Source organism: Oncorhynchus masou, unplaced genomic scaffold, assembly GCF_036934945.1.
Source record: "Oncorhynchus masou masou isolate Uvic2021 unplaced genomic scaffold, UVic_Omas_1.1 unplaced_scaffold_1460, whole genome shotgun sequence".
Lineage (NCBI taxonomy): Eukaryota > Metazoa > Chordata > Actinopteri > Salmoniformes > Salmonidae > Oncorhynchus > Oncorhynchus masou.
In genome coordinates, this window is record NW_027004584.1 from 84433 (window position 1) to 99025 (window position 14593).

General features: G+C 46.2%; 1 protein-coding gene across 1 annotated transcript in view; it reads right to left on the minus strand.

The window, feature by feature from the left end:
- LOC135530922 (integrin alpha-V-like) overlaps positions 1-14593 on the minus strand; it is a 54407-nt gene that overhangs the window by 21165 nt on the left and 18649 nt on the right. Inside the window, exons 3-5 of the mRNA XM_064959089.1 lie at positions 9959-10050; positions 2170-2284; positions 1899-1960 (exon numbers count right to left, since the gene is read on the minus strand). Coding sequence (XP_064815161.1) covers positions 1899-1960; positions 2170-2284; positions 9959-10050 — 269 coding nt within the window. The remainder of the gene's footprint in view (positions 1-1898; positions 1961-2169; positions 2285-9958; positions 10051-14593) is intronic.

Genomic DNA, 14593 nt, shown 5'->3' on the forward strand with positions numbered 1-14593 from the left:
CTTGGCAAAGAGACAAAGAGGACACAAAACACAATACGCACCTTGGCAAAGAGGAAACACAAAACACAATACGCACCTTGGCAAAGAGGAAACACAAAACACAATACGCACCTTGGCAAAGAGGAAACACAAAACACAATACGCACCTTGGCAAAGAGACAAAGAGGACACACAAAACACAATACGCACCTTGGCAAAGAGACAAAGAGGACACAAAACACAATACGCACCTTGGCAAAGAGGAAACACAAAACACAATACGCACCTTGGCAAAGAGGAAACACAAAACACAATACGCACCTTGACAAAGAGGAAACACAAAACACAATACGCACCTTGGCAAAGAGGAAACACAAAACACAATACGCACCTTGGCAAAGAGGAAACACAAAACACAATACGCACCTTGGCAAAGAGGAAACACAAAACACAATACGCACCTTGGCAAAGAGGAAACACAAAACACAATACGCACCTTGGCAAAGAGGAAACACAAAACACAATACGCACCTTGGCAAAGAGACAAAGAGGACACAAAACACAATATGCACCTTGGCAAAGAGGAAACACAAAACACAATACGCACCTTGGCAAAGAGGAAACACAAAACACAATACGCACCTTGGCAAAGAGGAAACACAAAACACAATACGCACCTTGGCAAAGAGACAAAGAGGACACAAAAACACAATACGCACCTTGGCAAAGAGACAAAGAGGACACAAAACACAATACGCACCTTGGCAAAGAGGAAACACAAAACACAATACGCACCTTGGCAAAGAGGAAACACAAAACACAATACGCACCTTGACAAAGAGGAAACACAAAACACAATACGCACCTTGGCAAAGAGGAAACACAAAACACAATACGCACCTTGGCAAAGAGGAAACACAAAACACAATACGCACCTTGGCAAAGAGGAAACACAAAACACAATACGCACCTTGGCAAAGAGGACACACAAAACACAATACGCACCTTGGCAAAGAGGAAACACAAAACACAATACGCACCTTGACAAAGAGGAAACACAAAACACAATACGCACCTTGGCAAAGAGGAAACACAAAACACAATACGCACCTTGACAAAGAGGAAACACAAAACACAATACGCACCTTGGCAAAGAGGAAACACAAAACACAATACGCACCTTGGCAAAGAGGAAACACAAAACACAATACGCACCTTGGCAAAGAGGAAACACAAAACACAATACGCACCTTGGCAAAGAGGAAACACAAAACACAATACGCACCTTGACAAAGAGGAAACACAAAACACAATACGCACCTTGGCAAAGAGGAAACACAAAACACAATACGCACCTTGGCAAAGAGGAAACACAAAACACAATACGCACCTTGGCAAAGAGGAAACACAAAACACAATACGCACCTTGGCAAAGAGGAAACACAAAACACAATACGCACCTTGGCAAAGAGGAAACACAAAACACAATACGCACCTTGGCAAAGAGGAAAACACAAAACACAATACGCACCTTGGCAAAGAGGAAAACACAAAACACAATACGCACCTTGACAAAGAGGAAACACAAAACACAATACGCACCTTGGCAAAGAGGAAACACAAAACACAATACGCACCTTGGCAAAGAGGAAAACACAAAACACAATACGCACCTTGACAAAGAGGAAACACAAAACACAATACGCACCTTGGCAAAGAGGAAAACACAAAACACAATACGCACCTTGGCAAAGAGGAAACACAAAACACAATACGCACCTTGACAAAGAGGACACACAAAACACAATACGCACCTTGGCAAAGAGGAAACACAAAACACAATACGCACCTTGGCAAAGAGGACACACAAAACACAATACGCACCTTGACAAAGAGGAAACACAAAACACAATACGCACCTTGACAAAGTCAATACTGAATCCAGCCTGACAGAAGCCTTGTCCCTCTGGAGAGTTGGCTTCTGTTCAGAGTAACACAAACACAGAACGATTGAATCATCTCTCAATGGTAAACCAGGTGGGGTTATGTCAATCTGCAGTTATTGATATAAACAGATATAGAGCCAGTTTCTCAGATCTAATCCCAGACTACAATCCACTTTTTAATGAAGAATCTCTAGGCTTAAACTGCTGGACCCAGAAAAAACAAACACTTTTCTCAGTCACTTACTAGATCGACAAGGAGAGTACTCCACAACTTCTTGTCCTTTCTTCAGGAAACACGTTCCAACAGGCTCTCTCTCTGACACGCTGTACGTGCTCCACTGGTAGAGAGGAGCACAGGCCTGAGAGAGAGACACACAACACCTTATGAGTACAGTCAACGACAGCAAGGCCACGCAACAGTCAAAGAGACTCGATAGAGAAAATGGGGCTTCTCTCGTTACAGACTGATCGCTAGCTGGCGCACGCAAGATTTGGTTCTGGATTCCAAGATAAGGACATGGCACTCACCAGAATGTGTTCATAAATTTTAAATACAATAATATACAAACAATACAAAAAAAAACAATTTGTGTGTGTTAGAGCAGATTTTCCCAAACTCGGTCCTGCCATAGAATTTAATGTTAATTTCTCTACCATAAGCTGCCTCCAACGTCATTTTAGAGAAATTGAAAGTTAACCAACCGGCCTCACAACCACAAACATTGTGTACCCACGCAAGCCCAGGAGGTCCACATCCAGCTTCATCACCTGGGGGATCGTCTGAGTCCAGCCACCCGGACAGCTGATGAAACTGAGGAATATTTCTGTCTGTGATAAACCCTTTTGTGCTGAAAAACCACTACAACCCCACTCCAGCCGAAGGTTGGCATTGAGCATGGTGATCTTAACTTCTTCGATATAGGGGGCGCTCTTTTAATTTTTGGATAAAAAACGTTCCCGTTTTAAACAAGATAATTTGTCACGAAAAGATGCTCGACTATGCATATAATTGACAGCTTTGGAAAGAAAACACTCTGACGTTTCCAAAACTGCAAAGATATTGTCTGTGAGTGCCACAGAACTAATGCTACAGGCGAAACCAAGATGAAATTTCATACAGGAAGTGCCCCAGATTTTGAATGCGCTGTGTTCCAATGTCTCCTTATATGGCTGTGAATGCGCCAGGAATGAGCCAACACTTTCTGTCGTTTCCCCAAGGTGTCTGCAGCATTGTGACGTATTTGTAGGCATATCATTGGAAGATTGACCATAAGAGACTACATTTACCAGGTGTCCGCTTGGTGTCCTCCGTTGAAATTATTGCACAATCTCCAGCTGGGTGCACTTTTCCATTTGGTTCAGAGGAGAAAGTCAACTGCCACGAATGATTTATCATCGAATAGATATGTGAAAAACACCTTGAGGATTGATTCTAAACAACGTTTGCCATGTTTCTGTCGATATTATGGAGTTAATTTGGAAAAAAGTTTGGCGTTGTAATGACTGAATTTTAGTTTTTTTTTCTTAGCCAAATGTGATGAACAAAACGGAGCGATTTCTCCTACACAAATAATCTTTTTGGAAAAACTGAACATTTGCTATCTAACTGAGAGTCTCCACATTGAAAACATCCGAAGTTCTTCAAAGGTAAATTATTTTATTCGAATGCTTTTCTTGTTTTTGTGAAAATGTTGCCTTCTGAATACTAGGCTAATACTATGCCTAGCTAACAATACCTCTTACACAAATTCTTGTGTAGCGATGGTTGAAAAGCATACTTTGAAAATCTGAGATGACAGTGTTGCTAACAAAAGGCTAAGCTTGTGAGTGAATATATTTCTTTCATTTCATTTGCGATTTTCATGAATATTTAACGTTGCGTTATGCTAATGTGCTTGAGGCTATGATTACGCTCCCAGATACGGGATCGCTCGACGCTAGAGGTTAAGCTTGTGTGAGGCTGCTCGGCCATGGAAACCCATTTCATGAAGCCCCCGACTAACAGTTCTTAGTAAGTTCGGTAGTGAACTGTGACCTTCTGTGGCCTACCACTTCGCGACTGAGCCGTTGTTGCTCCTAGATGCTTCCACTTCACATTAACAGCACTTACAGTTGACCGGGGCAGCTCTAGCAGGGCAGAAATTTGATGAACTGACTTGTTGGAAAGGTGGCATCCTATGACGGTGCCACGTTTAAAGTCACTGAGCTCTTCAGTAAGGCCATTCTACTGCCAAAGTGTGTCTATTGCATGGCTGTGTGCTCAATTGCATCCACACGTTAGCAACGAGTGTGGCTGAAATACCCAAATCCACGAATTTGAAGAGGTGTTTACATACTGTACTTTTGTATGTGTGTGTGTAATGTTGGGTTGAAGCTACGGACCCTGATGCTTGGCTCTCTCATTCATCCTTTTGGGAGGGAAGGTAGACAATGAGCCTGTTGTAGAGGATGTAAGCAATGTTCTCTGGCAGCTCGATAGCTGGGATAAGTTCTTTCCGCCACTGCCACACAGCTTCAGAGAAATCCTTTTTGAGGAAGACGTTGGTTCCTGTCAAATTCTTGGCTCTCTCCAGAACAGCCATCTTGTCCCTAAACCTCAGGAAGTTGACTACTATCGGCTTGGGTCTGTCACTTGGACTAGTGATGGGTTTTCCAGACCTGTTGGCGCGCTCCACCTGAATCTTCCTCTGCAGTTTTTGAGTGATCATTTTTATTACTTTCTCGTCATACTCTGTCCAGTTCCAGTTCAGATGGTAATCCTCCTGGATTGTCCCCCTAGATCCGGGTTTCCCTCACCTTGGTTCACGTTGTAGTTTTTGCCCCCTAGGACTACACAGCTGATCCAAAATAACCAACTCATCATCAAGCTATGAGCTGTGTAGAGCTATCAGCTGTGTAGTGCTAGGGGGCACAAAACTAAAACGTGCACCCAGGAGGGGCCCCAGGAAACCTGGATCTAGATAATCTGTTTTCCCAGTCATTTGTAATACTGATTCACAGACAGTACTGATGTCATCTCACGTGGACTTCTAGTTTGTTTCCCTCTTGCCACGTCTCCCTGGGAGAACTGCAAACTGCTATTAAGGTCTTGGACATCTCTGGTCAGCTTGTCCATTCTTTTGTTAGTTGAATCAATCAGTATTTGGACAAATCTCTTGAAAATATGTTCCTGTTGTTGTAACAACTGCTAGTAAAACCCTTTTAGTGTTTTAAAAGATCCTTCCCCTGTGATAGAGAAACACTGTCCTCGCCATAACTCCCACCTATGGATTGGGATGCCAGGGTATCAGTGCTCCCATAACTCCCACCTATGGATTGGGATGCCAGGGTATCAGTGTTGCCATAACTCCCACCTATGGATTGGGATGCCAGGGTATCAGTGTTGCCATAACTCCCACCTTTGGATTGGGATGCCAGGGTATCAGTGTAGCCATAACTCCCACCTTTGGATTGGGATGCCAGGGTATCAGTGTTGCCATAACTCCCACCTATGGATTGGGATGCCAGGGTATCAGTGTAGCCATAACTCCCACCTATGGATTGGGATGCCAGGGTATCAGTGTTGCCATAACTCCCACCTTTGGATTGGGATGCCAGGGTATCAGTGTTGCCATAACTCCCACCTATGGATTGGGATGCCAGGGTATCAGTGTTGCCATAACTCCCACCTATGGATTGGGATGCCAGGGTATCAGTGTAGCCATAACTCCCACCTATGGATTGGGATGCCAGGGCATCAGTGTTGCCATAACTCCCACCTTTGGATTGGGATGCCAGGGTATCAGTGTTGCCATAACTCCCACCTATGGATTGGGATGCCAGGGTATCAGTGTTGCCATAACTCCCACCTATGGATTGGGATGCCAGGGTATCAGTGTTGCCATAACTCCCACCTATGGATTGGGATGCCAGGGTATCAGTGTAGCCATAACTCCCACCTTTGGATTGGGATGCCAGGGTATCAGTGTAGCCATAACTCCCACCTTTGGATTGGGATGCCAGGGTATCAGTGTTGCCATAACTCCCACCTTTGGATTGGGATGCCAGGGTATCAGTGTAGCCATAACTCCCACCTATGGATTGGGATGCCAGGGTATCAGTGTTGCCATAACTCCCACCTTTGGATTGGGATGCCAGGGTATCAGTGTAGCCATAACTCCCACCTATGGATTGGGATGCCAGGGTATCAGTGTTGCCATAACTCCCACCTATGGATTGGGATGCCAGGGTATCAGTGTTGCCATAACTCCCACCTATGGATTGGGATGCCAGGGTATCAGTGTAGCCATAACTCCCACCTATGGATTGGGATGCCAGGGTATCAGTGTTGCCATAACTCCCACCTATGGATTGGGATGCCAGGGTATCAGTGTTGCCATAACTCCCACCTATGGATTGGGATGCCAGGGTATCAGTGTTGCCATAACTCCCACCTATGGATTGGGATGCCAGGGTATCAGTGTTGCCATAACTCCCACCTTTGGATTGGGATGCCAGGGTATCAGTGTAGCCATAACTCCCACCTATGGATTGGGATGCCAGGGTATCAGTGTTGCCATAACTCCCACCTATGGATTGGGATGCCAGGGTATCAGTGTTGCCATAACTCCCACCTATGGATTGGGATGCCAGGGTATCAGTGTTGCCATAACTCCCACCTATGGATTGGGATGCCAGGGTATCAGTGTAGCCATAACTCCCACCTATGGATTGGGATGCCAGGGTATCAGTGTTGCCATAACTCCCACCTATGGATTGGGATGCCAGGGTATCAGTGTTGCCATAACTCCCACCTTTGGATTGGGATGCCAGGGTATCAGTGTAGCCATAACTCCCACCTTTGGATTGGGATGCCAGGGTATCAGTGTTGCCATAACTCCCACCTATGGATTGGGATGCCAGGGTATCAGTGTTGCCATAACTCCCACCTATGGATTGGGATGCCAGGGTATCAGTGTAGCCATAACTCCCACCTATGGATTGGGATGCCAGGGTATCAGTGTAGCCATAACTCCCACCTATGGATTGGGATGCCAGGGTATCAGTGTTGCCATAACTCCCACCTATGGATTGGGATGCCAGGGTATCAGTGTTGCCATAACTCCCACCTATGGATTGGGATGCCAGGGTATCAGTGTAGCCATAACTCCCACCTATGGATTGGGATGCCAGGGTATCAGTGTTGCCATAACTCCCACCTATGGATTGGGATGCCAGGGTATCAGTGTTGCCATAACTCCCACCTTTGGATTGGGATGCCAGGGTATCAGTGTAGCCATAACTCCCACCTTTGGATTGGGATGCCAGGGTATCAGTGTTGCCATAACTCCCACCTATGGATTGGGATGCCAGGGTATCAGTGTTGCCATAACTCCCACCTATGGATTGGGATGCCAGGGTATCAGTGTTGCCATAACTCCCACCTATGGATTGGGATGCCAGGGTATCAGTGTTGCCATAACTCCCACCTATGGATTGGGATGCCAGGGTATCAGTGTTGCCATAACTCCCACCTATGGATTGGGATGCCAGGGTATCAGTGTTGCCATAACTCCCACCTATGGATTGGGATGCCAGGGTATCAGTGTTGCCATAACTCCCACCTATGGATTGGGATGCCAGGGTATCAGTGTTGCCATAACTCCCACCTATGGATTGGGATGCCAGGGTATCAGTGTTGCCATAACTCCCACCTATGGATTGGGATGCCAGGGTATCAGTGTAGCCATAACTCCCACCTATGGATTGGGATGCCAGGGTATCAGTGTAGCCATAACTCCCACCTATGGATTGGGATGCCAGGGTATCAGTGTAGCCATAACTCCCACCTATGGATTGGGATGCCAGGGTATCAGTGTAGCCATAACTCCCACCTATGGATTGGGATGCCAGGGTATCAGTGTTGCCATAACTCCCACCTATGGATTGGGATGCCAGGGTATCAGTGTAGCCATAACTCCCACCTATGGATTGGGATGCCAGGGTATCAGTGTTGCCATAACTCCCACCTATGGATTGGGATGCCAGGGTATCAGTGTTGCCATAACTCCCACCTATGGATTGGGATGCCAGGGTATCAGTGTTGCCATAACTCCCACCTATGGATTGGGATGCCAGGGTATCAGTGTTGCCATAACTCCCACCTATGGATTGGGATGCCAGGGTATCAGTGTTGCCATAACTCCCACCTATGGATTGGGATGCCAGGGTATCAGTGTAGCCATAACTCCCACCTTTGGATTGGGATGCCAGGGTATCAGTGTAGCCATAACTCCCACCTATGGATTGGGATGCCAGGGTATCAGTGTTGCCATAACTCCCACCTATGGATTGGGATGCCAGGGTATCAGTGTTGCCATAACTCCCACCTATGGATTGGGATGCCAGGGTATCAGTGTTGCCATAACTCCCACCTATGGATTGGGATGCCAGGGTATCAGTGTTGCCATAACTCCCACCTATGGATTGGGATGCCAGGGTATCAGTGTTGCCATAACTCCCACCTATGGATTGGGATGCCAGGGTATCAGTGTAGCCATAACTCCCACCTATGGATTGGGATGCCAGGGTATCAGTGTTGCCATAACTCCCACCTATGGATTGGGATGCCAGGGTATCAGTGTTGCCATAACTCCCACCTATGGATTGGGATGCCAGGGTATCAGTGTTGCCATAACTCCCACCTATGGATTGGGATGCCAGGGTATCAGTGTAGCCATAACTCCCACCTATGGATTGGGATGCCAGGGTATCAGTGTTGCCATAACTCCCACCTATGGATTGGGATGCCAGGGTATCAGTGTTGCCATAACTCCCACCTATGGATTGGGATGCCAGGGTATCAGTGTTGCCATAACTCCCACCTATGGATTGGGATGCCAGGGTATCAGTGTAGCCATAACACCCACCTATGGATTGGGATGCCAGGGTATCAGTGTAGCCATAACTCCCACCTATGGATTGGGATGCCAGGGTATCAGTGTTGCCATAACTCCCACCTTTGGATTGGGATGCCAGGGTATCAGTGTTGCCATAACTCCCACCTATGGATTGGGATGCCAGGGTATCAGTGTTGCCATAACTCCCACCTATGGATTGGGATGCCAGGGTATCAGTGTAGCCATAACTCCCACCTATGGATTGGGATGCCAGGGTATCAGTGTTGCCATAACTCCCACCTATGGATTGGGATGCCAGGGTATCAGTGTTGCCATAACTCCCACCTATGGATTGGGATGCCAGGGTATCAGTGTAGCCATAACTCCCACCTATGGATTGGGATGCCAGGGTATCAGTGTTGCCATAACTCCCACCTATGGATTGGGATGCCAGGGTATCAGTGTTGCCATAACTCCCACCTATGGATTGGGATGCCAGGGTATCAGTGTAGCCATAACTCCCACCTTTGGATTGGGATGCCAGGGTATCAGTGTTGCCATAACTCCCACCTTTGGATTGGGATGCCAGGGCATCAGGCTGATGCTGTATCAGTGTAGTCTGATGCTCCACGCATTTCCAGGTAAGGGGTCGCAGGGCAGATTTAAACATCAACAAACAGCAGGGATTTAGACAATCTGCCACAAGGGATAACCGCACCGCGGGCTGTGTTCAAGCTGTCAAGGAAAACTTGCTAGTTTGATAGCTGGGTACGCCAAGCAGCTCGTAAAACTTTTTGTTAGCAAGATCCCTGGATAGATATCCACGTCGCGGGATCCAAATTTAAAAAGGCAAGTAAGCAAACCTTTTCAATATAACTCTTTTTCAGAGACTTTCAAAACAACAAAACGGGCTCTGCATCATTCAACACGTCACCATGGAGATAAGGACATGAGGTCCCTTTCTTCCCCCCCTATTGTGTTATTGACTGTACTCTTGTTTATTCCATGTGTAACTCTGTGTTGTTGTTTATGTCTCACTGTTTTGCTTTATCCTGGCCAGGTCGCAGTTGTAAATGAGAACTTGTTCTCAACTGGCCTTCCTGGTTAAATAAAAGGTGAAATAAAAATATATATCTTTTTTTAAATGACACTCACCAGGATGTGTTCACCATGTGACCGTACCGTGGCTCCAAACCACTGGTTGGACTTAAATTCCATCTGGAGCCCCTCGTTATTCTTACGATCATCTGTGAGGGAGAAATCATTGTGGTTTTAATGAAGAAACACCATCACTTTAAGGGGTTTCTGCATGAAAGAAGCTCTACTCTGTGTTGTTTTCATTACGGCACACCTAACAAAATTTATATTTTTTTAAATGTGCCACCGTTAAACAAGCATTTATTCTTGTCAAGTCAACTCCTTTCCCTGTTTCAGTCCTCTTTCTTCCATTTGTTGCCTAATGAACATGACCCAGTGTAGGCTGAAATGCTAACGTATCTCCACCTCCTGTCAAATGGACCAACAACATGTACAACCGGTAAAGTAAGAGTATGTTATTCAACATTCTGTCTTGTAGAGACTGTCTTTTTTTTTTTACAGCTACTTTGTTCGGAATGATAATAATGGATTTACCATGGTAACCAATAAAGGAATAAAGGTGGAATCACATCACACAGGTTCCAACGCCTGCCACATGGGGCTACAGTCCATTACGGAATACAAAGGAAGACCCAACCATGATCTGCCCAACGATGCCTGGTAGAGAAAACAAACAAAAAAACAACACAGAACCATGCATGATGGCCCCTGCTGACCTAGAGGACTGGGTGATCTCGTTATCGGAGGCCGACCTGAGTAACGTTTTTAATCAGGTCAACACGCATAACGGACGGTATTTCAGGGTGTGTTTTCAGAGCATGCTCAGAACAGCTGGCAGATATATACACAGTCATTTCCAACCTCTCCTTATCCCAGTCTGTAATCCCCACATCTCAAGATGACCGCCATCATTCCTGTTCCTAAGAACTCTGAGGCTTCATGCCACAATGACTACCACCCTGTGTCATTCACATCTGTAATCATGAAGTGCTTTGAGAGGCTGGTTATGGCACACATTACTCCAGCATCCCAGACACCATTGAGACACACTCTAATTTGAATACCGCCCCAACAGATTCATAGATGACGCACTCTCAATTGCACTCAACACTGCCCTCGCCCACCTAGATAAGAGGAGTGCTGTTCATTGACGACAGCTTAGCGTTCAACACCATTGTCCCCTCCAAGATTGTCACCAAGCTTAGGACTCTGGGTCTGAACACCTCCCTCTGCTACTGGATCCTGGACTTCCTGACGGGCCACCCCCAGGTGGTGAGGGGTAGGCAAAGAGCTGATCGTGGACAATAGGAAACGGGGGGCGAGCACACCCACATCCACAGGGCTGTAGTGGAGCTTCAAGTTCCTCTGTATCCAAATCACTAAAGGCTTAAAATGGTCCAAACACAGACACACAGCCGAAAAGAAGGAACAACACTGCCTCTTCCCTCTCAGGAGGTGGAAAAGGTTTGGGCCCTCAAATCTTGAAGAGGTTCTACAGCTGTACCTTTGAAAGCATATTGACAGCCGCACGGCAAGAGGTACCGGTGCATCAAGTCTGACACCAACAGGCTCTTGAACAGCTTCCAGCAATACGACTGATAAATAGCTACAATACAGGACCGAGTATTTTTATTTACCTTTTATTTCAGTATTTTGAACTCTCTATGTACACTCACAGAGCCTCACACACACACACACACACACACACACACACTGTCACTCCAACACACTCACAGAGCCTTACACACACACACACACACACACACACACACTGTCACTCCAACACACTCACAGAGCCTTACACACACACACACACACACACACACACACACACACACACACACACACACACACACACACACACACACACACACACACACACACAGACTGTCACTCCAACACACTCACAGAGCCTTACACACACACACACACACACACACACACACACACGCACACACACAGTCACTCCAACACACTCACAGAGCCTTACTGACCCTGTATAGTCACCTTATCCCTATACATATCTACCTCCATCACTCCAGTATTCCTGTCTCCTTCCCCCTATACATATCTACCTCCATCACTCCAGTATCCCTGTCCCCTTCCCCCTATACATATCTACCTCCATCACTCCAGTATCCCTGTCTCCTTACCCCTATGCATATCTACCTCCATCAGTCCAGTATCCCTGTCTCCTTCCCCCTATACGTATCTACCTCCATCACTCCAGTATCCCTGTCTCCTTACCCCTATACATATCTACCTCCATCAGTCCAGTATCCCTGTCTCCTTCCCCCTATACATATCTACCTCCATCACTCCAGTATCCCTGTCTCCTTCCCCCTATACATATCTACCTCCATCACTCCAGTATCCCTGTCTCCTTCCCCCTATACATATCTACCTCCATCACTCCAGTATCCCTGTCTCCTTCCCCCTATACATATCTACCTCCATCACTCCAGTATCCCTGTCTCCTTATAGTATGCTTTCTTACTTACTTTCTGTATTTCATATTTCTTATTTTTCATGTTTTTTTCTAGTAATATATTGATATGCAAGAAAGGCATTTCACTGTACTTGTCGATGTGACAGTAAAAGTTTAAACAGTCTGACGTTTTTGCAAGACACAGACAGGCCACAGACGAATGGACTGGTTGATATTTTCCTGAAGGGAGCAGCAGTGATGAGTTTTAAATCAGAGCCTGGAGATTAAACTATATTTTCCCAAGAGGAAATGACTCACAACCAACACCCGTTAATACCCCCCCCTGTCTAGCCAATGCAATCTCTGACACACATGTTACTCAATGAGGAGGGACATACACGAGGCAAGGTTTTCCCTAGTGTGGTAGAGTTGGTTGTGTTTCCACTTGCCACTACAGAAACACATTGCATTCAGAAAATATTCAGACCCTTTGGCTTTTTCTCCAACAAAGAAAATTTACATTACAGCCTTATTCTAAAATGTATTAAATACATTTTTTCCCCTCAATCTACACACAATACTCCATAATGATGAAGCAAAAAACAGGTTTTTAGAAATGTTTGCTCATTTATTACAAATAATAAAACAGAAATACTTTATTTACATAAGTATTCAGACCCTTTGCTGTGAGACTCAAAATTGTGGTCAGGTGCATCCTGTTTCCATTGATCATCCTTCAGATGGATCTACAACTTGATTGGGGTCCACCTGTGGTAAATTCTATTGATTGGACATGATTTGGAAAGGCACACACCTGTCTATATAAAAGGTCCCACAGTTGACAGTGCATGTCAGAGCAAAAACCAAGCCATGAGGTCGAAGGAATTGTCCGTAGCGCTCCGAGACGGGATCGTGTCTCCACGACCTGGAGACCCATGAGGCGGCGTACAATTGGCCCATCTGGAATAGGGGGGGGTTTGGTAGGCCCGGGATTTCCTTGTCCCAGACTGCACGCTTACTTCTGTCGGCAGTTGTACGTGTTTCCTCCGACACATTGGTACGGCTGGCTTCCAGGTTAAGCGAGCAGTGTGTGAAGAAGCAGTGCGGCTTGGCGGGGTCATGTTTTGGAAGACGCATGGCTCTCGACCTTCGACCTCTCCTAGAATCCGTACGGGAGTTGCAGCGATGGGACAGGACTGTAACTACCAATTGGATATCACGGAATTTGGGAGAAAAAGGGGTAAAAAATATATAGAATTCTAACATTTTTGGGGTGTTGTCATTGGCTACCCTTTCAGATAGGAAGAGATAGTGAACATCAATACTTCCCAGTCTGATATTTACATGAAAGCACCAGGTGTTGTTCTCGGCGTCCCAGCACCGCCTGGTCACTGGCCCCAAGCACCGCCTGGTCACTGGCCACAAGCACCACTGGCCCCAAGCACCGCCTGGTCACTGGCCACAAGCACCACTGGCCCCAAGCACAACTGGCCCCAAGCACCGCCTGGTCACTGGCCCCAAGCACCACTGGCCCCAAGCACCGCCAGGTCACTGGCCAGATATGTCTATCTACACTATGACACTTAAACTATATTTAATTGACACGTGTTGTTAACGTGTTGTTAACATGTTGTTAACATGTCTGCTGTATTGTGGTTTTCTTTCAGAGACCAGATGGTTTATTTATTGTGTGCTGGGAAAAAAAAGCTTTGTTTCTTCATCTCAATACAAAGTGTTTCAATGCATTCTATATGAAGCCACGTGCTGACAACGTACCCAGAGCTGTGTGACAACGTACCCAGAGCTGTGTGACAACGTACCCAGAGCTGTGTGACAACGTACCCAGAGCTGTGTGACAACGTACCCAGAGCTGTGTGACAACGTACCCAGAGCTGTGTGACAGACTTTACAGGCTGGCTTCTACTGGTGGTGTAGTTCAAATCTAAATGAATGCACACAGACATCATAGAATCAACTTTCATTTTATTAACAAGATTAAAAATCTACATTTTAGTACAAAGTACTTTGGTTTACAGTGCACACAAAGAAGAACTGTATGCATCCATCAAGGTGAGCCGTGGAAAACAAAGGCCTGTTCTGATGAGCTGGCCTTGGGCTGAGTTGTCCTCTCCTCTCCATGTGTTCCTGCCATGGCACACGTCCAGGGGGGAGAGGAGGAAGGTCCCTGAGCTTATTTCTTGTTTTGCTTGCAAGCTGTGTCACCCTGGCAAGAGAGAGCGTCTCCCTGGCTCTTGGAGATGGTT